The sequence below is a fragment of the Tursiops truncatus genome, chromosome 19 (genome assembly GCF_011762595.2).
Source record: "Tursiops truncatus isolate mTurTru1 chromosome 19, mTurTru1.mat.Y, whole genome shotgun sequence".
Classification (NCBI taxonomy): domain Eukaryota; kingdom Metazoa; phylum Chordata; class Mammalia; order Artiodactyla; family Delphinidae; genus Tursiops; species Tursiops truncatus.
Window position 1 is genome coordinate 55,137,139 of NC_047052.1, and position 26,417 is coordinate 55,163,555.

Genomic DNA, 26,417 nt, shown 5'->3' on the forward strand with positions numbered 1-26,417 from the left:
AGAGGAACCCAGGTTATAAACCTCTTATCTACATCCTCTTCCCTCACCAGCCTCCCACACAATTTCCCTTGCCCCACTCACCAAGTCCGAGAAGAAAAATGACCCCCAGGGACATGGCAGCGCCTAAGTCCACAGCTCCGCACCAGGCAGCACAGCCAACTGGGCAGCAGATCTTCGCAGCAGGACACGCCCGTGGAGGGGACAGCCTGGGGCTTTAAACCCCTTGCCGAGGAGTGACAACATCCCCTGCTCAACATAAAGGGGAACCGCTCCTTGTGCAAGACTAGGGCTTTGCCTCTCAGCCCTCCACCATATCACCCCGCTGGGCATGAGTTACTCTGTGGGTTTCCTGCTGTGATCTTACAGCCACAGAGACGTGGGAGATTTGTGCCACGCTCTCCACAATGATTTGTTTATCTACCATCGAAGAACTGAAGGCAGCTTTACCCACCCGAAAAAAATGAGGTGAAATGTAGTTCGAAAAGACGGAATCTAATATATGAAACTACTAGGGATGGTGTTGCAGACCTAAAGCGAACTAGAGAATGTGGTGGAGAGCAACGTGGGTCCAGGGAAGGTGCCTGGAAGACCAGTTCTTTTGTAGGATTTGGATTCTCTGTAGTAACAGTGGGTATGAAAAGGTTCAGCTAAGAGTAAATTTTTCCTGAATGGCTGCATTCCAAGGTTTATGTCCTGACCAAGAATCTCTGATGGGGGCATTAATATCAACTCACTAGAAATGAGTGTTTTAGTTTGCTTGGGATGATCAATGACCCTCCTTTAATCTGAGAAACATGTAAATCCCTGAGTATCTGATGTCTTATATAGGTCTCTTTTTTAAAAAATTAATTTATTTCTTTATTTTTGGCTGTGTTGGGTTGCTGCACGCAGGCTTTCTCTAGTTGAGGCGAGCGGGGGCTACCCTTCATTGCGGTGCGTGGGCTTCTCATTGCGGTGACTTCTCTTGTTGCAGAGCACGGGCTCTAGGCGCTCGGGCTTCAGTAGTTGTGGCATGCGGGCTCAATAGTTGTGGCTGTAGAGCGCCGGCTCAGTAATTGTGGCGCATGGGCTTAGTTACTCCGCGGCATGTGGGATCTTCCCGGACCAGGGCTCGAACCCGTGTCCCCTGCATTGTCAGGCGGATTCTTAACCCACTGTGCCATCAGGGAAGCCCCCCTGTAGGACCTTTTGAGTCACAGTAAGGACTCCTGGGTGAGAGGAACAGTAATGGAGACTGAATGAATCAGGGAGAAAAAGAGACACAGAGGAAACAAGGACAGAATTGGAGAGGCCTCAAGCTCCTGACAGGTGTAGCAAGACAGGAAGCATGCTTTCTGGGCGTTAGGAAGATGTGCTCAGGTTAAATCGGGAGGGAGCGGGGGGCGGCGCCCGCCCACTCACCACCTTGCCTCTCTTCCTTCCCAGGTGTGGACAGAAAACCCTCCCTCTCGACTCACTGAGGCTCCTCCTCCAAGAAGACCCCCTCTAAGAAGCTCAGTCTGCGGTATCACTCAGAGACCTGGTGTGACACACTCGTTCTTTCCAGGAATGGAAGAGTAGAATTTGCCCAGAACCTAAGCTCCAAGTACAGAGCTGGGGCTTTTGAGGCCGACTTTCCTGTGAATGCCATCTTCCTGATGCACCCGGGGACCTACGGACGCTACCACGGTCTACACAAGAACTTCCCCGACCTCTGGTCAGAACCCGGTGATGTCCTGATGCTCCCAGAGAGAGGTGAGGGGTCCCCACGCTTCCCACCTGCTCCCGGGACTCCCAGACTATGGCAGCAGCTAGCTAGAGGCAGTTCTTTTGCTTTCAGTTAATGAAAATTAAATAAAACTTAAAATTCACTTCCTCAGTTGCAATAGGCACGTGATGTGCCCTGCAGCCACTGAGTGCCTAACGGCTCCCATATGGGACAGCACAGCCCTAGAGAATCAGTAGTAAAACTCAAATGATAAAGGACATTTCCATCATTGTATGAGGGTCTGTGGGGCAGACCATTTTCAAATGTCAGCTTGTTGACCTGTGACCAAAGAGTCCCTGATGGGGATTGCAGACCCAGTGCTACTGGGGTTGAAAACATGGGGCAGAGATGGAGGGGATCTTAGCCCTGAAAGAGCAACAGTGAGGGACTTCCCTGGCTGTCCAGCGGTTAGGACTCCAAGCTTCCACTGCAGGGGACACAGGTTCCATCCCTGGTCAGGAAACTAAGATCCCACAAGTTTCAGCCAAAAAAAAGGTATTAAACCAAAAAACAAAAAACTTCATAAAACCCAAAACTAACCGAAAGCTGGCTTTTAAAAAATTAATTCCATTAATTAAAGCTTCCACCTTTAGGGACTTCCCTGGTGGTCCAGTGGTTAAGACTTCGCCTTCCAATGCAGGGGGTGCAGGGTCGATCCCTGGTCCAGGAGCTAAGATTCCCACATGCCTGACAGGAATGTGGCCTTCGCTGGTGGTGCAGTGGTTAAGAGTCCACCTGCCAATGCAGGGTACACGGGTTCAAGCCCCGGTCTGGGAAGATCCCACATGCCGTGGAGCAACTAAGCCCATGTGCCACAACTACTGAGCCTGCAACTACTGAGCCTGCGAACTACTGAGCTCACGTGCCACAACCACTGAACCCCGCGCGCCTAGAGCCCATGCCCCGCAACAAGAGAAGCCACCACAATGAGAAGCCCGCGCACTGCAATGAAGAGTAGCCCCCGCTCACCACAACTAGAGAAAGCCCGCGCGCAGCAACGAAGACCCAACGCAGCCATAAATAAATAAATAAATAAGTTTATTTTAAAAAAGAAGCAACATTGTAACCGATTCAGTAAAGACTTTAAAAATGGTCCACATCAAAAAAATTCCACCTTTAAAAAAAAAAAGAAATAAAAGCAACAGTGAGTAATATTGTTGGGGCATCCCCTGCTCCAGGTGAAGTTAGTCTGAGGTGAGGGAAATCAGGGGCAGCCCCAGCTGTTGATCATAATTCTCATAATCCTTTTAGACCTTCACCTCCATACAGTATTGATAAGTTACTTGAAGAGCCCTGTAGTAGTTTCCTAGTGCTGTCCTACAAATTACCACAAAGTTGGTTGCTTGAAAGAACAGGAAATTGACATTATGCTAAGTGAAATAAGCCAGCCACAGAAAGATAAACACTGTATAATTCCACTTCTATGAGTGGCCAAAATCACAGAGACAGAAAATAGAATGGTGGGTGCCAGGGCCTGAGGGGATGGGGACAAAGGAATGAGGAAATATTTAATGGATACAGGGTTTCAGTTTTGCAAGATGCAAAGAGTTCTGGAGATAGATGGTGGTGAGGGTCGCGCAACAGTGTGCCTGTCTTTAATACCACTGACCTGTACGTTAAAAAGGATTAAGATGGTAGATGTATGTTATGTGTATTTTATCCCAATAAAAAATTGGAATATTTTAAATAAGTAAAAATTTTTAATTGTAAAAATGTACAATAAAAAAAACTATTCTCTCACAGTTCTGGAGGCCAAGTCCAAAATCAAGGGTCATCAGGGTTGGTTCCTTCTGGAGGCTTTGAAGGAAAATCCACTCCATGCCTCTATCCCCGCTGCTGGTGGACGCAATTCTTGGCCTCCCTTGGCTTATAGCTCCATCGCTGCAATCTCTGCCCTCCATTTTCTCCTTTTCTGCCTCTAATAAGCACGCTCATCACTGGATTTAGGACTCACCCTAATCCAGGACTGGAGGACTCAAGATCCTTCCCTTAATTACATCTTCAAGACCCTTATCTGTAATACCAAATAAGGTCACATTCTGAGGCTCTGGACAGACACATCTTGGGAGGGGAGAGGGGCACTGTTCAACCCACTACAAGTCATTATCCCCTAAAATGTTGCTTCATTACTTGGAAGAAAAAAATCAGTCCTAAGGAATTCCTTGGCCGTCCAGTGGTTAGGACTCTGTGCTCTCATGCTGAGGGCCCAGGTTCGATCCCTGGTCGGGGAACTAAGATCCCACAAGCCGTGCAGCGTGGCCCAAAAAAAAATCAGTCCTAGAAGCAACCATTGCCTTCAGCTAGGGCCTGTGATCTGGCGAGAGAAGAGCAGAATAGTTATACTCCTATCCACCCACTGACCAACTGCTCTTATGCAGTTAACAACCTGAACAACGCCATGCCATGATTCTGGTACTCGGGAGTTCTCAGTTCAAACAGGGCTACCTGGCTGAGAATGATCAAACCGAGTGGATGAGAAAACAATTGTTGATACTAGGCAGAGTAATTGTGCCCCAGAGATGTCCACACCCTCCTCCCCAGAACCTGGGAATCCGGTACCACAGAGAGGAATTATGGTTGATTTAAGGTTGCAAGTAAGTAGACCACCCTGGAGTAACCCAGCAGGCTGAGTGCATCACAGGGGTTTCTGAATGTAGAAGAAATAGTGTCAGAGTGATGTGATATAGGAATGACTCAACTCGTCATTGATAGATGTGAAGATGGAGGAAGGGGCCATGAGCAGACGAGGTCAGGCCGCCTCTGGACGCTGGGAAAGGCAAGAAAACAGATTCTTTCCCAGAACCTCCAGAGGGCAGCCCTGCCAACACCTTGATTTAAGCCCAGTGAGACCCATTTGGACTTCTGACCTCCAGAATCATAAGACATCAGTGTTGTTCTAAGCCACTACGTTTGTGGTAATTTGTTACCGCAGCTGTAGAAAACTATGATGACTTTCAAATCTGGGGCTTCTGTTTAGACTGTTAGGTATAAGGCACAAGGATATATTGTACAACATGGGGAATAGAGCCAACATTTTATAATAACTGTAAATGGAGTATCATCTTTTAAAATTGCGAATCACTATATTGTACACCTGTAACATATAATATCGTACATCAACTATACTTCAATTTTTAAAAACAATTTTTGGGAATTCCCTGGCCATCCAGTGGTTAGGACTCCACAATTTCACTGCCAAGAGCGTGGGTTCGATCCCTGGTTGGGGAACTAAGATCCTGCAAGCCACGTGCCTTGGCCAAAAATAAATAAATCCGATTTTTTAAAAGTCTGGGGCTTCTGGGGACTTCCCTGGTGGTCCAGTGATTAAGACACCGTGCTTCCAATGCAGGGGGCGGGGTTCCATCCCTGGTCAGGGAACTAAGATCCCACATGCCCAGCAGTGAGGCCAAAAAAAAAAAAAGAGTCTGGGGTTTCTGATGTGAGACTGGGCAAGTTTCCACATCAGGAATTTCTCTGTCTCTGTCCCCAGATGCTGCCCCTGGGAACCACGATGCAGAGAACGTCGTCCGCTTCGCTCCGGCTGCAATGTCTCTGGTGATCCTGGGGGTCTTCCTGGTTGATGCCTGGTTCAGCAGAAAGGATTTCAAGAGGAAGTCAAGAGCTCGTGAGCCTCAGCCGACCGCGGAGGAGCCCTCATAACTGTGAACCACACCCCAAGATTCTCCGCTGCACAATGCTTCATTCGAGTGCACAGCTCTGGCCACTGCTCGTGTTCCCTTTGGGGAGACCCTGGAGCGGAAGACGTCACGACAACGGTGGAGGCTGGCAAGGAGGAGTCATCAGCCCTTGGTTCAATCCACAACTTCTCTCCCCACGTCAGCTTCCCCGTGCTTCTCCACGCTCTCTGGCACTTGTGATCCTAGGCTCTTCCGAAATCTTCCATCCTCAGCTTCGGGGGTTCAAGACAAGTTTTCTCCTCTCTCTGACTCACCCCCCTCTGCTTTTTCTTCTTCTCAATTCCATTTCATCAGATCCACCAAATCTTCTCCGTCAACCTACACCTTCTCTTGCCACGCCGTCCAACCCCGGGAATATCCTCCTAGTGTGTCACCTCTAAGGAGATGACCCCACTCCTGAATTTCCAGCCCCAAAGGGCTCCTTGGAAGGACTCTCATTTTAAGCTCTCTCGGACACATGTTAATGATGGTTGGTCCTGGCCACATGGGGAAAATAGTGCCTACTCGTGAGGTACTGTGTTTATCTCCTGTCCCTCTCTCTACTATCTTGCTGCAGGTCTATGGTGTCCACGCCGGCTGGGGTCCAGGCACATAAGTCCCATCCACCCACATTTCACTATGCCCTCATTGAACACTTCTCCCATACAATGTGTTTTAAAATAACAGCAATAAAATAAAATAAAATAAAAATAACAGCAAAATAGTGTTGGTGCTTCCTAACAGCTGCAGAACGTTCCTTTTCTTGGATGCGCCATTATTTGCTTAAGATGACCCGCATTGCTGGCTTTTACGTTGTTTCCAGCCTTGCTGTATTAAAGAAATGCAATTGACATGCGTTTACAAATGTCATCAACACATCATGTTTCCCACATGCATGTATATTCATAGGCTACATTTTGAGGGAGAAATTGCTGAGTCTGCATCTGTAAATTGAACAGATACCAACAAGGAGATTCTGCCCTGAGGAAGTCCTTGATGGTGTGTGTAAGCGGGGGAGATAAATGGAAAAACTATCCCCAAGCCTGGTCACAGCTTTGGCTTCACTCCACGTTATGGGCTGGAGTGTGAAGGGCAAAACCCCCCAAAGATGCTATCTTTCACTGAAAATCTTAAGCTCCATGATGTATTTAGTTTAAGGCCACTCATTAAATTCTGAAGTTTTTCTCCTGCATATACCTTTTTTTTAAAACTGGATTCTTTTGCCTAGTGCAAGGATTTGCCCTCCTTAAATACAGAAAAGGCATTCCATAAGTATATTTCCAGGTGGCAATTCCACGTAGCATAATGTTTTCAAGGTTTATCTATGTTATGGCATGCGTCAGTGCTTCATTCCTTTTTTTTATTTTTTATTTTTTTTGCGCTACGCGGGCCTCTCACTGTTGTGGCCTCTCCCGTTGAAGAGCACAGGCTCCAGACGCGCAGGCTCAGTGGCCATGGCTCACGGGCCCAGCTGCTCCGCAGCATGTGGGATCTTCCTGGACCGGGGCACGAACCCGTGTCCCCTGCATCGGCAGGCGGACTCTCAACCACTGTGCCACCAGGGAAGCCCTCATTCCTTTTTTATGACTGAATAATATTCCATTGTATGGATAGACCACCATTCATCTGGTGATGGGCACTTGGGTTGCTTCCACTTTTTGGCTGTTGTGAATAATGTTTTTCCGAACTCGGGTGGAAAACAATCTGGCAGTTCCTCAAGTTGTTACCACATGACAGCAATTCTGCTCTTAGTTGTATATCAACTGAATTTTTGGATTCTCATTTTTGGAGGTGGGGGGGTGGCTTCTTTTGGTGGAAGTGTTTGATAATTCCTATTTGTGCCCTATTTGTGCCCATGCATTTCTATGTAGAGAGCTGGTGATTTGCACATTTCTTGTTCAATGTATTCCTAAATATATATTTAACACTTGTGATTGCTACCATAAAGTTTTTAGTACAAGGGTGCCCTCTGCTGTCAGGGTAGTGAAGTACAGCTTTTTACTAGATGACTAGCAAATAGGGGGAGTTTTAAGTCCTTGATTTTTTTTTTTCCTTTTTTTCTTACAAAATCCTAATTTTTCTTTCTCTCTCCTTTTTCCCTTCACCATGCGGTATACAAAAGGTACCTCTCCCCTTTAATTTCAATTCTCTTTTCTCAAAGGAGGGTCACGTTTCCAAGACCGTAGTAGTCAGTGCCCTGATGTGTCTGAACGCTTTTTTACTATTTTCACACCTTTCTCTTTCTGGTGGTGGTTTTCACACAACTACTATGTATAAAATAAATAAGGTAAAATTATATATTGTACAACACAGGGAATGTAGCCAATATTTTATAATAACTATAAATGGAGTATAACCTTTAAAAATTATGAATCACAGGACTTCCGTGGTGGCGCAATGGTTAAGAATCCACCCGCCAATGCAGGGGACACAGGTTAGGAGCCCTGGTCCGGGAAAATCCCACATGCCACGGAGCAACTAAGCCCATGCGCCACAACTCCTGTACTCCAGAGCCAGTGAGTCACAACTACTGAGCCCACATGCCACAACTACTGAAGCCCACGCGCCTAGAGCCCGAGCTCCGCAACAAGAGAAGCCACCGCAATGAGAAGCCCAGGCACCACAAGGAAGAGTAGTCCCTGCTTGCCGCAACTAGAGAAAGCACGCACGCAGCGACAAAGACCCAATGCAGCCAAAAAATACATAATTTTTTTAAAAAAATTGTGAATCACTATGTTGTACGCCTGAAACTCATATAATATTGTAAATCAGCTATACTTTAAGTCCAAAGGACTTTTACCTGAACCGTCTGAGACTAAGTTGCAGACCTGATGCCCCACCATCTAAATCCTGATGGGTTTTCCTGCAAAGACGTTCTCGTACGTAACCACAGTGCAATCAACGAAATCAGGACATTAATATAAGGCTGCACCGTCTTTAGAGGTTATGTGGGAGACACGTTCTCATGCAGTTGCCACAGTCTCCAGCTACCCAGAAAGCCTGAAATATTAAATAAAACCTTCATTATAGATGAGTGACCCTCTGCCCATGGATTCTCCACAGCTGGTCTCATATTTCATCCCCAGTCTAACTCCCCCGAAATGCACTCCCAGGTATGGTCCCCAGGTTCATCTCAGCCAGACCCTGCAATGCACCAGCGTGTGAGCTGGGATTCGCCACAGGTGATGAGGCGGACCTCGAGATGATGAACATCATCTTGTGAGGCACCTGCTTGACGAAGGACCACGACCGTCCCTCAAGGGGTGCTGGTCTCCAGCAACGGGGGTGTTCTCAGGGAAACTGAGCAGCTCAAGATCTTCAGGTTCGTCCACACCAATGACCCAATCCCAGGTCTCAGGTGGGTTCCAAGAATGCTTACTTCATTTCCTTGGAAGCTCTGCCACTGTGATAAGAAGACCCCTCGCCGGATTTTCAGCAGCGCCTGCCCTGCAGCTTCAGGAGGACCTCTGGATTTCGTGACATGTCTTCCATAGGAGATAGGCTGCCCTGAGTCAGTCACCTGTACTGTTTCCATTACGACCTGTTTCCCAGCACCTTGCCTGTCAGCTGCACTCCACCCCAATGAAGCCCAGGTGAGAATAAGCGAGGCCCCCGTGTGCTGGAGACTAGCTCCACCTGACCCCACCCTCGGCTCGCTCACAGACCCACAAACATACCCAGATCCGCCTCCATCCGTGGTTCTCGACCGAAGGCGAGTTTCCCTCCTCGGGGACGTGTGGCAATGTCTGCAGACAGTTCTGGGGGTCTCACCCGGCCGGTGGGGGCTACTGGCATCTGGTGGGTAGAGACCAGGACTGCTGCTCGACATCTTACAGCGCACAGGACAGACCCCTGCCCCACAGCAAAGAATTATCCGGCCCCAAGTGTTAGCAGCGCTGGTGTTGGGAAACCCTGCTTGAAGTCCGTTACCTTCTGCCTTTCCCTGGGGGGCTTTTGTGGGTTCTAAGATGAGCGCATGACCTCAGCCCAATTTGACAAATAAAAGAGAAATGCTTCTCTCCCCGTCACTGGGCAAAAAACAAGAAAACAAGTGGCCCAGATTGGCTCTGACAGTCATCTCGTGACCCACCCCCCAAAGAGACTGCACTAGTTTCTTCCTCCGGCTGCTGTAACAAACACCATCACCTTGGTGACTCAGAACACATAAATGTATTCTCTCACACTTCCAGAGGCCGGAAGTCCAAAGTCAAGGTGGCGGGGCTGGGCGGGGTGGGGAACACACCCTCCAGCAGCTCTGGGGGAGATTCTGTTCCTTGCCCTTTGCAGCTGCTGGGGGGTCCAGCCATTCCTCGATTTGAGGCTCCATCATCCATCTCTGCCCTCAATCCCCTCATTGCTTCTTCCTCTGCTCTGTCTTCTAAGGACACTTGTTGGATTTAGGGTCAACCCAGATAATCTAGGACAATCTCACCTCGAGATCCCCAATTACATCGGCAAAGCAACTTTTTCCAAATTGGCTCCCGTTCACAGGTATTTGGAGTTAGGACTTGGACGTATCTTTTAGGGGGAGGCACCCCACCATTCAACCTGTTACAAACACCCAGCCTTGGAATGACGTTGCACTGGTAACTGTCAGACCGTCATCTTGCAGTAGGAATCTTGATGATGTCACTGAACTCAAAGCCTGCCACACCCCTGGGCTTCTACTTCTGTGAAATAGTGTTCCTTCCTGCTTTTGCCTGGGGTGAAAGTCAGCTCGGCTTACATCCTCTGAGTATGTCCTGTCATCAGCAGCCCAAGGCATCCTGACAGAATTCCCAAGCCCCAGAGTGAGGTGTGAGGATTTGACCCTGACTTGGTTTCCCTTTGTGAAGAACCCACCCCCTGAAGCATTGTCCTTTCACGTTGCATTCCCGGGTCTGTTTATTACTTTGCACCATCTCCTCTCTGGGCTTCTGTGGCTCTGGGTTTTGTTTTGCATTGTTCTGAGATTGGTTTCTATCATCTTTCATCAGTCTGAAGGTCGTAGCTAGGTTTGTGAATCACCTCAAAGCCTTCAGAGAAGTAGACGGCGATTAGGTTGATGTGTGAGTTAACATTTGTGATCCTTGGGGCTTCCGTTTCAGAAAGGAAGCAGATATTGGTTGTGAAGGTTTGTGGTTAGCATTAGCCCTGAGGTGTGTTGCTCACACCTACATAATAGACAAATCGCCCTGTGATTAGCTGTTCTCCTGGGCATTCAGACCTCTAACGCTCCCCCCAAAAAGAAAGTGGGTTCTAGAATCAGACTTTGAATTCCAGCTCCTCTTCTTGCTAACACACTCCCAAGTGTTTTTCTTCTTTTTTAGCGGGTAGGGAGTTTGTGATTTTAAAAATCTGTTCTTCCCAGTCGATTTGCTTGCAAGCCACACTAGTGAAGCTGACTCCTTTTTTTTTTTTTTTTTTTTTAAATTTCTTTTGGCCTCGCCATGTGGCATGTGGGATCTTAGTTCCCTGACCAGGGATCGAACCCATGCCCCCCGCAGTGGAAGCGCAGAGTCCTAACCCCTGGACTGCCAGGGAAGTCCCTGAAGCTTATTCCTCTTTATTTGAGCAGAAGGGAACGCATGGGAAGTACACTGGGGGTGCTAAGGAAGCAGATTTTGAAAGGGACAGAGCGGTAGGCAGAAAAGAGGGTCCTCCCAAACGTGTCCACATCCTAGTCCCCAGAACCCTGTTACTTTACAAGGCAAAGGGGGGATTAAGGTGGATGATGGGATTAAAGTTGCTAATCAGCTGACTTTAAAGGAGGAAGATGATCCTGGATTATCCGGATGGGCCAAGTGATATCACAAGAGTCCTTAAAAACAGGAGATGGAGGCAGAAGCGGGAGAAACAGAGAGACGGCAGCGTGAGAAGGACCTGGCCTGCCATTGTCTGCTCTGCAGATGAAGGGGCCACAGGCCAAGAAGTGCAGGCACCTCCAGAAGCTGGAAAAACTAAGGAAACAGGTTCTCCCTGGGAGCCTCCAGAAGGAACCATACCTGTTCACTCTTTTTTTTTTTTTACTTTTATTTGAGTATAGTTGATTTACAATGTTGTGTTGGTTGCAGGCGTAGAGCAAAGTGATTCAGTTATACATACACACGTATTCATTCTTTGTCAGATTTTCTCATACAGGTTATCACAGAATACCGAGTAGAGTCCCCTGTGCCACACCGCAGGTCCTGGTTGGTTAGCTATCTTATATAGTAGTGTGTGTATGTCAATCCCAACCTCCTGATTTATCCCTCCCCATCACACACACGTTTCCCCTCTGGGAACTGTAAGTCTGTTTTCTGATATCTGTAAGTCTGTTTCTGTTCTGTAAATAAGTTCGTTTCTATCATTTTTTAATTAGATTCCACATACGATGATATCATATGGTATCTGTCTTTCTCTCAGAACTGTTCGCTCCTTGCGTTCAGCCCAGAGAGGCCCACTTCGGGTCCCTCCAAGGGCCGCCCACAGCATGGCAGCTGGCGAGTGGGGATGGGAGGGAAGGTCGTGATCCCAGGCATCCTGTTTCCGCAGTGGTTCCTCCACACCATGCTGTCCCCGGCGTGACGCGGCGATAATAAGGCCAGGTCTGAGTCGGTCTGTTCCTGGAGGGCATCCCCAGCGCCTTGCCAGGGTCTGGCACACAGAAGGTCCTCAGTAAACGTCCAACGGCAAGGAATATGCAGCGGCCATTCTCCAAGCCCAGCGATAACTCACGGCCATCCAATGAGGTAGTCAGGTTATTCCGCACAGTTTACAGCTGGAGAAACCAAGGCTCAGAGAGGAGACTGGAGGTGTGCAAGGTCCAACGGGGGACCATGAACTCAAGCATCAGCCAGACAACTTGCCCATGGCCGGCCATCCAGTCCCCCACACGGCCCACACCAGAGGGAGCTGATGCCGCACCCCAAAATTCCTGGTTTGGATTCCCAAGGGAGGCATCTGATGGCCCAGCTCACCTGTTGGCAGCAGGGCACACTGTACCAGCCAGCCCCTGGGTCAAGTGCTCACCTGCTGTCCAATCCACTGTGGCCAGAAAAGGGGTAATACTGCCACCTAGAGGACGCTGCAGGCATGGCAGCCAGCATTCTTTGGCCAAGACTGCTACCTAGAGGGTGCAGTGGCCGTGGCAGCCAGCATTCCTTGGCCAATACTGCCACCTAGAGGGTGCTTCAGGCATGGCCGCCAGCTTTGGTTGGTTGCTGTTCCACCTTGGTGACTGCCTCCCTGGTGGCTTTCATACCTGCTCCAAGAAGTTATTTGGGGAGGCGCTGTCCCCTCTCAGAGGATCCATAGGACATCTCCAAGCCCACAAGGCGGGCACTTTCAGCCCAAAGCCTCCCGGCTACCTCCTCATCCTCAGCTTCCGGGGCCGGAGCCTTCTCTTTAAGTCCCTCAAAGTACTTTCCAGAAACGCCCTCCAACTCCTCCGCCACAGCCAGGTAGGTGCTGGGCTGGGCCGCCAGCTGGGGGCTCTTGACCAGCAGCCAGAAGATGGGCCCTGCATCGGCCCACAGAGAGTTCAGTCCACACATTCAGAGAGGAAGATACAGAAAGCCCAGCACCACCCCAGGTGGCTCAGGGCCCACGAAGGCCATAAGTTTCCCTGGAGTCCCACAGAGCTCTCCTCCAGGCCTTTACCCCTCTGTTTCCCAACACCAGGAGCTCCCTTCACTGGCACTGCCCAGACAAATAATTCTAGATGCAGGGACCAGCTTGAAAGCTGCCTCCTCCAGGAAGCCCCCTGGCTTTTCCCAGGCAAACAGAAGGTCCCCCTCCTCTATGTCAGCCCCAAGTCCTCATCCCACCTGATCTTTCTTTAAAGTAGCTTCTGTGTATTGAGTGTCTCCAGTGCCAGCTTCAGCTTAAGGTCGCTGATACCTAGCCCCCACCAACTAAATGTTTTTCAGGATTATAAACACTAGTTATAAAGCTCTAATTATTTATTCGGCCAGGAATTGTGCTGGCTCTTTTAGGGAGGTCTCATCTAATCCTCCCCACTGAGGCAGGTACTATTATGACCCTCATTTTGCAGATAAGGAAAGGGAGTTTCGGAGAGAAGTCACTTTGCTGGGTGGCCCAGCTAGTTTGGGATGAAACTGGAGTTAGCCCAAGCATGGCCGGACTCCAGGAAGTCAGCTCCATGACCTCCACCTCTGAAACAGTCTCATCAAACAGGCTCTGGCCTGTTTCCCGGGGCTATTCTGAGGCTGGCAGGCTGGGCAGACATATGAAAGTGACTCAGTACCAGGGAAGATACAGGGCAGGGGGCAGAGCAAAGCCCCCGAGATAGTCTGAGTGTGATGTTAATTTTATGTGTGAACTTGACAGGGCTAAGGGATGTCCAGAGAGCAGGTAACACATTATTTCTGGGGTGTCTGTGAGGGTGTGAAGAGATTAGCATTTGAATCAACAGACTATGTAAAATCCACCCTCACCAATGTGGGTGGGCACCATGCAGTTTGTTGGGGGTGAAAACAGAACAAAAAGGTGGAGAAAGGACGAATTCTCTCTCTCTCCTTGAGCAGGGACATCCATTTCCTCCTGGCCTCAGACACTGGCCCTCCTGGCCTTCAACTTGGACTGGGACTTAGGCCATCGGTTCCCCTGGTCCTCAGGCCTTTGGGTTTGGACTGCAACTACACCGTCAGCCTTCCTGGGCCTCTGGCATACAGATCAGATCCTGGGACTTCTCAGGCCCCACAGATGCATGAGCCAATCCCCCCTAATAAATCTCTCTAAATATCTATGTACACATCCTATTGGTTCTGTTTCTCAGGAAGACCCTAATACACTGAGGGAGGGTCCTGAGCCCCAAGCTAGGAGGACAGGGGTTCAGTTAAGGGACCCCAAACTGGGAGGGGACTTACCGAGCGTGAAGCTGGAGAAGGTGGAGCTGTGCATGCCCGTGTGTCTGCCCAGCTCTGTCCTGGCCACGCCAGGGTGCAAGGCATTGACAGTCACACCCGTGCCTGGGGAGAGAAGGAAAAAGTGAGGCAGGCAGACCTCAGGTTCACCCCAACCATCCTAGGGGGCTCCCCCTGAATCCATGTCGCCCTCTTGCTCTGAAACCTCCACATCCCCAGTTTCACTTGCAAGGCAGCTCTGTCTCATGGCTGTCCAGGGCAGAGCCTCTGAACCTGAGTGTGTAAAAATCACTTGGAGGGCTTGAGAAGCCCAGACCGCCGGGCTCCACCCCACAGAGTCTGAAGCAGTGGGCCAGGGTGGGGTCTGAGATGCTGCAATTATGACAAACACCCAGGTGAGCTGACACTGCTGGTCTACTGCCTCTTTGAGAAGCAAAGGCAAAGGGCAGACTTTTCAACTGCAGCACTATGGACACTGAGGTCAGATGATTCTTTATCCTGTGCCTTGTAGGAAGCTGAGCAGCATCGCTGGCCTCTGCCGACCAGATGCCAGGAACATCACCCAATCTGCCCCTGCTCCGCAAACTGACAGCGAAAAACGTCTCCAGGTATTGCCAAAGCTTCACTGGTCTAGAGCACCAAAGGCTCAGGTGCCTGTCCAGGATGAGCAGAGAAGGATGCTGTGATTGGTTAGTGATGTCTGCTTCAGGCACCAGCGGGGAGCGTGGTGGTGAGCGTGTCATATGTTTGCCTACTCGGTCCTGGAGTCAATGCTTGACCTCCCGTCCACCCAGAGTCACAGCAGGACTGTTTCAGGCTCGGAGCTAAAGGAAAGGGGAGACCAGCGAGGCTCGCCACACACACACCTTGCAGCCGCCGGCTCAGCTCCTTGGTGAAGAGGACAACGGCCAGCTTGCTCTGGCAGTAGGCTGCCTTAGTGTCATACTTCCTCTTCTCCCAGTTCAAGTCCTCGAAGTCTATGTGCCCAGCAACATGGGCCAAGGACGACAGGTTGATGATGCGCGAAGGAGCAGAGGCTTTCAGCTTGTCCAGCAGCAAGTTCGTCAAAAGGAAGTGACCTGGATGATGGAAAACGAAAAGATAACTTTCACTGAGTTCTTGTCCCGTGCATAGGACCATACTGAGAACATCACCTTATTTCATCCTCCCATAACCCATTTTTCTCAACAGGGTCCAACTTTGCGCGCCCCACCAGCAGGCATTTGGCACCACCTAGAGACAATTTTGATCATCACAATTGTGGACAGTAGAGCGAGTGCTACTGCCACCTAGTGGGTGGAGGCCAGGGATGCTGCTAAAAATCCTACAATGTGGGAGTTCCCTGGTGGCCTAATGGTTAGGATTCTGGGTTTTCACTGCTGCAGCCAGGGTTCAATCTCTGGTCAGTGAACTGAGATCCCACAAGCCATGTGGCATGTCAAAAAAAAAAAAAAAAAAACCTACAATGTACAAGACATTCCCGATAATAAATTGTCACAAAGCCCTGTGATAACCCTCTATGAGGTCAGCTAGAGAAGAGATGCCTTCTGTCTCCCAAAATCCTTTCTCCATTTCTTCTTCAGTGATAGAATTTTGGGTTATGCATGAGACTGCCAAGTGAAAGACTACACTTCCCAGACTCCCTTGCAGCTCCATCAGGTCACATGACTGAGTCCCAGCCCAAAGGGGGTGAAGGGTAGTCACATGTGTTATGGGTGAACTGTGTCACCCTCCCCAACCCCCCTAAAAAAATATGCCCTACCCTCCAGTACCTCAGCATGTGACCTTATTTGGAGAGAGGGTCTTTAGAGAGGTGATCAAGGTAAAATGAGGCCATTAGGGTGGGCCTTAATCCTATATGATTGGTGTCCACCCAACGTCCATCACCCTTACTAACAGACTGCAGATGCATTCAGGGTGACAAAAGATAAACTGACACAATGAGAGAAGGACAGACAGAGACTGGGGGACAGACAGACAAAGAGACGAATGGCCAAGAGGCTGATGGAAGGTCCGAAGGACTGAGGGTCCAGCGATGAACAGGCGATTCCCTGAGCTGCCAGGTGACCCTGCTCATGGCCGCCTGGCCACATGCAGAGAGGAAGACCCCACCCGGAGCTGTGTCTGGCCCACGGGGGCTCCTGCTCACGTCCCAGGCCAACGCCACACAGCCTGCAGCCTCACCCAGGTAGTTAACGCCAAGCTGCATCTCAAAGCCATCCTCGGTGGTCCAGTGGGGGCACCGCATCACAGCTGCATTATTGATCAGGATGTGCACTCGCTCCTCCTCTGGAAGGCAGGGGTGAGGACAAATGTGTGACTCAGTTTCCCCTTCTGTAACAGGGGTGATAATACAACCTGCTGGGTAGAACAGCTTCGTTATTATCTATTCGACAAGTATTTTCTGCAACCTAAGTGTCCATCGACAGAGGAATGAATAAAGAAGATGTGGTACCTATATACAATGGAATATTACTCAGCCATAAAAAAGAATGAAATAATGCCATTTGCAGCTACGTGGATGGACCTAGAGGATTATCATACAAAGTGAAGTCAGTCAGAAAGAAAAAGACAAACACCATATGATATCACATGTGGAATCTAAAAAAATGATACGAATGACCTTATTTACAAAGCAGAAATAGACTCACAGGCATAGAAAACAAACTTATGGTTACCAAAGGGGAAGCGGGGGAGGGATAAATTAGGAGCTGGGGATTAAAATATACACATCACTATATATAAAATAGATAACCAACAAGGACCTACCTATTGTATAGCACAGGGAACTATATTCAATATCTTGTACTAACCTATAATGGAAAAGAATCTAAAAAAGAATTTGTGTGTGTGTGTGTGAGCGTATGTGTATATAACTGAATCACTTTGCTGTACACCTGAAACTACAAAAACACTGTAAATCAACTATATTTCAATAAAAATTTAAAAAATACACACCCAGGAATACCCTGGCAGTCCAGGGGTTAGGACTCCACGCTTCTGCTGCAGGGGGCACAGGTTCCATCCCTGGTCAGGGAACTAAGATCCCACATGCCACGCAGTGGCCAAAAAAAGACCAAAAAACCCCCAAAAAACACAAGCTAGCCACAAGCATAGAAGGGAAAAGTTCTGCCTGTAATGATCTCCAAGATAGAACCGGGGAGAAAAAACAAGGGGCAGCACCAGGTATGTAACAGGCTCCGCTTTGTACAAAAAAGCCAAGGGGAAGTGTTTCCCCGTTTGCTTTATAAATGCATAAATGGTCCCCAGAAGGACACACAAGAGGTAGAGCACTGAACACATCTGAGGACGGCATGCTGGGAGCTAATGGCAGGCGTGGCGGGAAGATGTTTTGCTGTATCCCCATTTGCACTTTCTGAACGTTTAACCCTGCAAATGTTATTCCTGTTTGAAAAAAAATAAATTCTTAAGTGGTTCTGAGACCATGTGGTGGGGAGCAAAAGGAGTGAGTCAGGCATCAACGTGACGGAAGTGCAGAGAAATGCCAGCCTGATCCCTGGATTTGCAAAAAGAAACACCCAGGAAAGAATGTGGGAGCTCCAGACGCTCTGCACTAACTCTTAGTTACCTATTGTCACAGCCACGTCCCCCAGCGGCCCGGGTGCTCCTCGGAAGCAGAGCCTGAATCTGACTTACATCTGTGTCACCTGCGTCACCCAAGAGTCAGAGAGCCTCCGGAAATGTTGGCTGAATCAGTGTTTGTGCCCTTCTCCACCTAACTCTTCCTCCCTCCTTGGCCTCTGCTTCTTGTAGGATCCAAGCACACATAGGACTTAGTTTTCCTAGACAGCAGTCAGTTAACTTCTTCTGTAAAGGACCAGGTAGTATATACTTCTGGCTTTGCAGGCAATATGGTCTGTCTCTACTAAACCCTGCCCTCCCAGGACTAAAGCAGCCACAGATAATACATAAACCAGTGGGCATGGCTGCATGCCAATAAAACTTTATGGAAACTAAAATCTGAATTCTGGGAACTCCCTGGCGGTCCAGTGGTTAGGGCTCTGCGCTTTCACTGCCAAGGGCGCCAGTTCCATCCCTGGTCCAGGAACTGAGATCCCACAAGCTGGGGCTTCCCTGGTGGCGCAGTGGTTAACAATCCGCCTACCAATGCAGGGGATGCGGGTTCGAGCCCTGGTCCGGGAAGATCCCACATGCCGCAGCGCAACTAAGTCTGTGTGCTACAGCTACTGAGCCTGTACTCTAGAGCCTACGCTCTAAAGCCCACGAGCCACAACTACTGAGCCCACACACCACAACTACTGAAGCCCGTGTGCCTAGAGCCCGTGCTCCACAAGAGAAGCCACCGCAATGAGAAGCCCGAGCACTGCAACAAAGAGAAGCCCCCGCTTGCCACAACTAGAGAAAGCCTGCGCGCAGCAACAAAGACCCAACACAGCCAAAAATAATAATAATAATTAATTAATTAAAAAAAAAAAAAGAAATCCCAGGACTTCCCTGGTGGTGCAGTGGTTAGGCATCCGCCTGCCAATGCAGGGGACACAGGTTCGATTCCTGGTCCGGGAAGATCCCACATACTGTGGAGCAACTAAGCCCGTGCGCCACAACTACTGAGCCTGCACCCTAGAGCCCACAAGCCACAACTACTGAGCCCACGTGCCACAACTACTGAGCCCGCATGCCACAACTACTGAGCCCGCACGCCTCGAGCCCATGTTCCACAACAAGAGAAGCCACCACGATGAGAAGCCAGTGCACCACAATGAAGATTAGCCCCCGCTTGCCACGACTAGAGAAAGCCTACGTGCAGCAACAAAGACCCAATGCAGCAAAAAATAAATAAATAAATTTATTTAAAAAAAAAAAATCCCACAATGTGGCACAGCCAAAATAAAATAAAATCTGAATTCCATACAATGGTCACACGTCATGAAATGTTATTCTTTTCATTTTCTTTCCCCCATGTAAAAATGAAAAATATGTAAATGTGAAAATGTCAGAAGAGAAAAAAATGTAAAATCTTTACCCAAAGGCTGAACGAAAACAGGTGGCAACCAATACCTGGCCCTAGGACCTGCCTGGTGTAATTCCCTCCTCACAGCCTGGCCGCCCAAGTCCTCGCCCCGCAAGGCCAGTGTCATCCCTCTTACCTTCACTGATCTTCGCTGCAAACTCTCGGATGGACTTAAGGGAGGCCAAGTCCAGGTGCCGGGCGTTGACGCGGTGATTAAGGGTCTCCCCTCGAATCTCCTTGGCTGCTGCCTCACACTTCTCCAAGTCTCGACAGGCCAGAATGATGGTACCTCCTGGAAGAGCCAGACCAAAAAAAACAACTTTTTAATGAAATTTTTAAAAAAACTTCCACTCCTGAAGCAACCTAAACGTCCATCAGCAGAGGAATGGATAAAGAAGATGTGGGACATATATACAATGGAATACTACTCGGCCATAAAAAAGAACAAAATAATGCCACCTGCAGCAACATGGATGGACCTAGAGATTGTCATACTGAGGGAAGTAAGTCAGACGGAGAAAGACAAATATCAGGTGATATCACTTATATGTGGAATCTAAAAAAAGGGTACAAATGAAGTAAGGTACAAAACAGAAGTCACGTATGTAGAAAACAAACTTATGGTTACCAGGGGATGGGGGGATAAATTGGGAGACTGGGATTGACATATACACACTATTATACATAAAATAGGTAACTAATAGAACCTGCTGTATAGCACAGGGCGCTCTACTCAATACTCTGTAATGACCTATATGGGAAAAGAATCTAAAAAAAAAAAAAAGAGTGGATATATGTATACGTATAACTATTCACTTTGCTGTACACCTAAACAACATTGTAAATCAACTATACGCCAATAAAAAATTTTTAGAAGTTAAAAAAAAAAGATCCACTCCTAAGTATAGATACCCAAGATAAATGAAAACATCAGTCCACACAAAAATGTGAACTCACATGTGCACAGCAGCACTGTGCAGAACAGCCAGAGGTGGAAACAACCCAAATGCCCATCAAGGGATAAATGAATATTGGTGGGAGGGATAAATTGGGAGCTTGGGACTGACATGTGCACACTACTATACATAAAATAAACCACCAACAAGGACCTACTGTACAGCACAGGGAACTCTGCTCAACATTCTGTAACAACCTAAATGAGAACAGAACTTGAAAAAGAACAGATACATGTATATGTATAACTGAATCACTTTGCTGTACACCTGAAACTAACACAACGTCGTAAATCAACTATAGTCCAATATAAAATATAAAAAAAAATTTTTTAAGGGATGAATGAATAAGTGACATGTGGTTTGTCCATCAGTGGAATGTTAGCCATGAAAAGGAAGGAAATTCCAACCCATCTACACCATGGATGGACCTCACAAACGTGATGTCAGTGAAAGCCAGACACAAAAGGACACAGAGTGCATGATTCATTTATCTGAAATGTCCAGAAGAGGCAAATCCACAGAAGGAAGATTAGTGGTTTCCTAGCTTTGGCGGGGAAGGGAAATTAGGGGATGATGGCTTAGAGAAGCCAGGTTTCGTTTTGGGGTGATGAAAAATGTTCTAAAATGGAGACCAGTGACAGGTGTACAATTCTGTGAATATACTAAAAATCATGGAAGTGTACACTTTAAATGTGTGAATTAAATCTTAATACAGCCTTTAAAAAGAAAACTTTTGGGGGACTTCCCTGGCAGTCCGGCGGGTTAAGGCTCCGTGCTCCCACTGTAGGGGGCACAGGTTCCATCCCTGGTCGGGGAACTAAGTTCCCGCATGCCGGGGCGGCACAGCCAAAATTTTTAAAAAAAAAAAGGAAAAAATTTGATTTTTTTAAACTTTTATTTTCAAATTAGAAAAGTGAGAAGAAACAGGGTTTGAGAGGAGGACGGGCAGCAAGGATGCCGAACCGCGTGGGTCCACAGGGCTCATCCTCCACAGCTGGGCCAGCTGCCTCCTACACATCTGGCCCCCCCATCGCACAGTCCAGAATGGACTCATCAAGTCCTGGATCTGTCTGTCCTCCCAGTGGCAGCCTGGCTCTCAAGGGACCACAGTGGGTGTGTTGGCCCAATTTCCCTTCTCACTTTTCTTTTTCTTTAAATAAATTAGCTGTCTTATTTTTTGTTTTCATTTTTTTCATTTCTTTTTTTTTAATTTGTCTATTTATTTATGTTTGGCTGCGTTGGGTCTTTGTTGCTGCGCATGAGCTTTTTCTAACTGAGGCAAGCAGGGGCTACTCTTCGTTGCGGTGCGCGGGCTTCTCATTGTGGTGGCCTCTCTTGTTGCGGAGCACGGGCACTAGGCGCGTGGGCTTCAGCAGTTGTGGTGCGCAGGCTCAGTAGTTGTGGCGCACGGGCTTAGTGGCTCCGCAGCACATGGGATCTTCCCGGACCAGGACTCGAACCCACGTCCCCTGCGTTGGCAGGCGGATTCTTAACCACTGCGTCGCCAGGGAAGTCCCTCCATTCTCGCTTTTTCCTAAAAGGAGCGCCTGTCCCTCCCTTGGGGAAACCCCATGTGGTGTGGGGGGCAGGGGGGCTGCCCTCATGGCCCCCCACCACTCTCACCTCAGGGGTGAACAGGCAGCTCAGGCCTGGTCAGTCCATCAGGGACCCATTCACTGGTCACCTCGACTCGACCAGCCCAAGGAGAGTTTCCAGTCTCCCCAGCCCTGCCCTGGCCTCCCCGTCCCAGTCAAGGTAGCTTTGGTCTTCCAGCTGTTCAAACAAAACCTTAACTCCTCCCTTTCTCGTACCTGAACCCACAGGAAACCCCACTGATTCCAAGTTCAAAAGACATCTGCACGTGCTGAGAAGGGCACTTCCCCATAAGCCCAGTCTGACCATGAGAGAAACGTCAAACAGACCCAAATCGAAGCATGTTCTTTCTACAAAATGCCTGACCAGTAAGCTTGGGAGAGCCTGACCCCCAACCTCTGACCTAGGCCCCGACCCAGCCATTAGGACTGAGTCCAACTACAGTAGCAAAGAGCACAGCCGATGCAAAGAGAAAAACCCAAACCAATAACTGCTGAGCGCCCACGGCCTCCTCTGAGACCCTGAACCTGCCCTTCCCTCTTCCAGAGACACAAGGCTTTCGGGCTTAAGCCGGTGTGAGTTTGTTTCTGCCACTTGCAACCAAAAGAATCAGATGCCTTAACATCCCCCGGGAAATCAAACCATCCACCGCCAGATCTCGCGCCCGAGCCCCAGGCAGAGAAGCAGGTGCCCACTGGGACTTCACCTCTTCTGGCCAGCTCCAAGGCCGTCTGTTTCCCGATGCCCGTGTTGGCGCCGGTCACAATGACGGTCTTCCCGGGAATGGTGGTCTTGCTGGGACAAGCCCCGCCGGCGACAAAGTCCCTGGAGATAAAAAACGGCAGGTCAGTTCGGTCTGTCTGTCCTCTCTCACCACAGGTGTCCCTGACTGTTGTGATCTCAGGGAAATGACCTCTCTGAGCTTGTGTTCCCCCAACGGAAAGATGGAAGCGACATCGCATAACTCCATGGGACCGGTGTCGTGGTACAGGTAAAGGACTCAGCATGGTCTGGTGCGGGGAGCGTGCACAGCGAGACAATCGTCATTTTAGAAAGACCCCCTGTGGCTGCTCTAACAGACCACCACAAGCTCACTGGGTTAAAACCATGCAACGGGGCTTCCCTGGTGGCGCAGTGGTTGAGAGTCCGCCTGCCGATGCAGGGGACACGGGTTCGTGCCCCGGTCCGGGAAGATCCCACATGCCGCGGAGCGGCTGGGCCCGTGAGCCATGGCCGCTGAGCCTGAGCATCCGGGAGCCTGTGCTCCGCAACGGGAGAGGCCACAGCAGTGAGAGGCCCGCGTACCGCAAAAAAAACATGCAATGGTATTTCCTACAGTCTGCAGGTCAGAGTCCGAAATGGGTCTCAGTGGGCTAAAATCGAGGTGTCGGCAGAGCTGTGTGCCTTCTGGAGGCTCCAGGGAGAACTGAGAATCGTCCCCATACCTTTTCCAGTTTCTAGGGGCCGCCTGCATCCCTTGGCTCGTGGCCCCTTCCTTCACCTTCAAAGTCAGTGGCACAGCATCTTCAAGCCCGACTCTGATGCTTCTGCCTCCCTCTTATAAGGACCATTGTGATGATGCTGGGCCACCTGGATAACCCAGATCACCTCCCATCTCAAGGCCCTTAACACAGTGACATCTGAAAAGTCCCTTTTGACGAGTTCTGGGAATTAGGACATGCACATCGTTGGGGGCCCTTATTCTGCTACTATGCCCACATTCCAGAGGCTAAATACTGGAAACAACCAAATGTCACCAACAGGGAACTGGCCAAATAAACAATATTATCTCCACACAAAAGAAGGGCAACGTACAACACGGTAGCCACCAGCTACCAGAGGCTATTATTTTTCTTTTTTTTTAATTAATTAATTTATTTTTTTATATTTATTTTTGGCTGCATTGGGTCTTCGTTGCTGCGCAAGGGCTTTCTCTAGTTGCGGTGCGCGGGCTGCTCATTGCAGTGGCTTCTCTTGTTGCAGAGCATGGGCTCTAGGCACCCGGGCTTCAGTAGTTGTGGCACACAGGCTCAGTAGTTGTGGCTTGTGGGCTCTGGAGCACAGGCTCAGTAGTTGTGGTGCACTGGCTTAGTTGCTCCGCGGCATGTGGGATCTTCCCGGACCAGGGCTCGAACCCGTGTCTCCTGCATTGGCAGGCAGATTCTTAACCACTGCGCCACCAGGAAAGTCCCCTGAGGCTAATTTTTTAATTTAATCAAAAATAAAGAGTCTAAACTAACACAACATAGTAAAGCAACCATATTCCAATAAAATTGTTTTTAAAAATAAAAAGTAAAAAAAAACAATAGTCATACTTTCCCCCCTAGGGCATTCAGTTTTCTTTTATTCTTCCCATGCTGGCCCTTTTTTATTTTTAAGCTTTTTCAGAACTGAAAGGCATCAGCATGAATAAAAATAACAGCAGCCGAGGGACTTCTCCAATGGCGCAGTGGTTAAGCATTCGCCTGCCAGTGCAGGGGACGTGGGTTCAAGCCCTCGTCGGGGAAGACCCCACATGCCGCGGAGCAACTAAGCCCGTGCGCCACAGCTACTGAGCCTGTGTTCTAGAGCCCGCGAGCCACAACCACTGAGCCCGCGTGCCACAACTACTGAAGTCTGCACGCCTAGAGCCCGTGCTCCACAACAAGAGAAATCACCGCAATGAGAAGCCCGCGCACCGCAACGAAGAGTAGCCCCCGCTCGCCGCAACTAGAGAAAGTGCACGCGCAGCAACGAAGACCCAAGCAGCCAAAAATAAATAAATAAATAAAAAGTAGTCGCACGGTGTGGCTCATAATGGACAGGGCAAATGTAAAACATTTCGATGATCACAGGAAGTTCTACTGACCGGTGCTCCTATAGAATATTTGGTAGCTGTTTTTTGGTTTGGGGGGATTTTTATATTGAAGTATATAGTTGATATACAATATTATGTAAGGTGCAGGTGTACAATATAGCGATTTACAATTTATAAAGGTTATATTCCATTTATAACCTATTCCATTTATAACATAAAATATTTGCTATGTTCCACGGGTTGTGCAATATATCCTTGTAGCTTATTTTATACCTAATAGTTTTTACTTCTTAGTCCCGTTTTGTCTTGTTTTTATTAAACGAATCAGCCTAGGAAAGAGAAGAAAGAACTACAGTACGTCTATATACCACGCAATACGATCTTTTCACTTACTGACTTGGACAATTCTAATTTGTTTCTCTAATTTCGGACAACGGGAGCTTAGGTGGTACACACTTTCCTTGCATCTGGGCCACGACTTGACATATGGGAAGTGCTCAATAAGTGTCCGCTGAATGAATGAATTAATCCATTAAAAGTCCAGAAGCAACTAAACCAAAATGTTTACCAGGGCCCGGATCCGCCCCTTTCTCTGGGTGACCTTGGGCCGTGACCTGCCCTCTCGGGGACCAGGCTTGCCCCCGCATTCTCTGGGAGCACTGCTGGACGGGTGAGCTGGAGGACTCCTGGGTGGGCCAAGGGTTGGCAATCTCCACTCGGCTTTCCCTCCCTCGTCCTTGCCCACCGGCCAACCGTTACCGCGCCTGCGGGACCCGCACGTACTTACTTGAGCAGCACGGCGCCACCCACCGCTGTACCCAGCGCGGACAGCGGCAGAATGTAGCGATTCATTACGGGCCGGAGCCGGTGGGAGTGGGGGGAGGGGTCCCACTGCAGCCGCCCGCAGACCCGCGCCCGGGGTCAGTCCTAGGAGCGCGCTGCCTGGGAGGCACGTGGGGAAGTGCAGACCAGGCTGGAACCCTCGGCTTCCGGAAACGGGCGGGGCGGAACTTCCGGGGGAGGGACCTATAGGGAGGGGCCGTGAGCGCAGCTGCAGCTGGGCATGGTAGTTTCCGGAGCCGGGGGCGAGGCCGTGGTCTCGGGGGCGGGGCCTACACGCAGTTCCAATAATGTCACGCTCGTACAGCTGCTGGAGGGACCCCACGATCCCAATCCAGAAGCTGCTGCTTCCGGACTTTGGTCCTCTGTGTGTTTCAAATGTACAAGCATGTTTCCTCTTCTAAAAATATGTTCCTTACAAAGTACTATGTATAAAATAAGCTACAAGGATATACTGTACAGCACAGGGACTACAGCCAATATTTTATAAAAACTGTAAACGGAATATAATCTATAAAAATTTTGAATCACTATGTGGTACACCTGAAACTAATATAATATTGTAAATCAACTATACTGCAATAGAAATAAATAAGGAACATAAATATATGTGTTCCTCGTAGACTTTCTGGGACAATTTGATAATTTCAATGCTCAGAATCCAAGACCTACTAGACTGGGAGGTTCCCAAACTCCTGGGTCCTGAGGCAGGAGGACATGGGGGCATACACTCGGTCTGAAGGAGGAGGGGCTGGGGGCCTGGACCCCTGGGTCTGAGGGAGGAGAGGCTGGGGGTCTGGACCCCTGGGTCTGATGGGGGAAGGGCTAGGGACCGGGACTCCTGGGCCTGAGGAGAGGCTCACCCTAATTCAAAACGACCTCATCTTAATTAATTACATCTGCAAATACCCTATTTCCGAATAATGTCACATTCTGTGGTCTACTGCAGGTTAGGATTTCAACATATG

The 26,417-nt window shown here is 49.1% G+C and overlaps 2 protein-coding genes and 1 long non-coding RNA gene across 8 annotated transcripts in view; 1 reads left to right on the forward strand and 2 right to left on the reverse strand.

The window, feature by feature from the left end:
• GP6 (glycoprotein VI platelet) overlaps positions 1 to 162 on the reverse strand; it is a 28,340-nt gene extending 28,178 nt beyond the window's left edge. The window contains exon 1 of the mRNA XM_033845849.2: positions 82 to 162. The gene's annotated coding sequence lies outside the window, so the exon portion shown is untranslated. The remainder of the gene's footprint in view (positions 1 to 81) is intronic.
• Positions 85 to 25,600, reverse strand: RDH13 (retinol dehydrogenase 13). 6 transcript variants are annotated; one of them, XM_019927362.3, is made up of 8 exons: positions 25,397 to 25,600; positions 22,519 to 22,637; positions 19,400 to 19,555; positions 16,455 to 16,631; positions 15,137 to 15,349; positions 14,274 to 14,375; positions 9,102 to 9,219; positions 6,124 to 6,252 (listed from the first exon to the last, which is right to left on the reverse strand). In XM_019927362.3, exons 1-8 carry the CDS (start codon positions 25,459 to 25,461, stop codon positions 6,162 to 6,164), a joined length of 1,041 nt encoding a protein of 346 aa, XP_019782921.1. In that variant the 5' UTR covers positions 25,462 to 25,600; the 3' UTR covers positions 6,124 to 6,161. The 6 variants fall into 6 exon arrangements, with proteins under 6 accessions (XP_019782923.1, XP_073652292.1, XP_019782921.1 ...); XM_019927364.3 differs by lacking the exons at positions 6,124 to 6,252; positions 9,102 to 9,219 and adding an exon at positions 85 to 246; XM_073796191.1 differs by lacking the exons at positions 6,124 to 6,252; positions 9,102 to 9,219 and adding an exon at positions 1,730 to 4,061.
• Positions 361 to 5,343, forward strand: LOC109548678 (uncharacterized). The gene is made up of 3 exons (XR_002174813.3): positions 361 to 465; positions 1,426 to 1,734; positions 5,238 to 5,343. It is a non-coding gene; the product is annotated as an uncharacterized lncRNA (long non-coding RNA).
• Positions 25,601 to 26,417: the final 817 nt, after the last annotated feature.

What these genes read in the sequence shown, in the direction of transcription:
- RDH13 (XM_019927360.3), bottom strand. Translation starts at nt 25,461, where the DNA reads ATGAATCGCTACATTCTGCCGCTGTCCGCGCTGGGTACAGCGGTGGGT. An exon ending in TGCAGCGAAGATCAGTGAAG is followed by an intron (nt 16,632 to 19,399) that starts GTAAGAGGGATG and finishes TGTTCTACCCAG; the next exon opens with CAGGTTGTATTATCACCCCT. An exon ending in GCTTGGCGTTAACTACCTGG is followed by an intron (nt 15,350 to 16,454) that starts GTGAGGCTGCAG and finishes TCCATCATCCAG; the next exon opens with GTCACTTCCTTTTGACGAAC.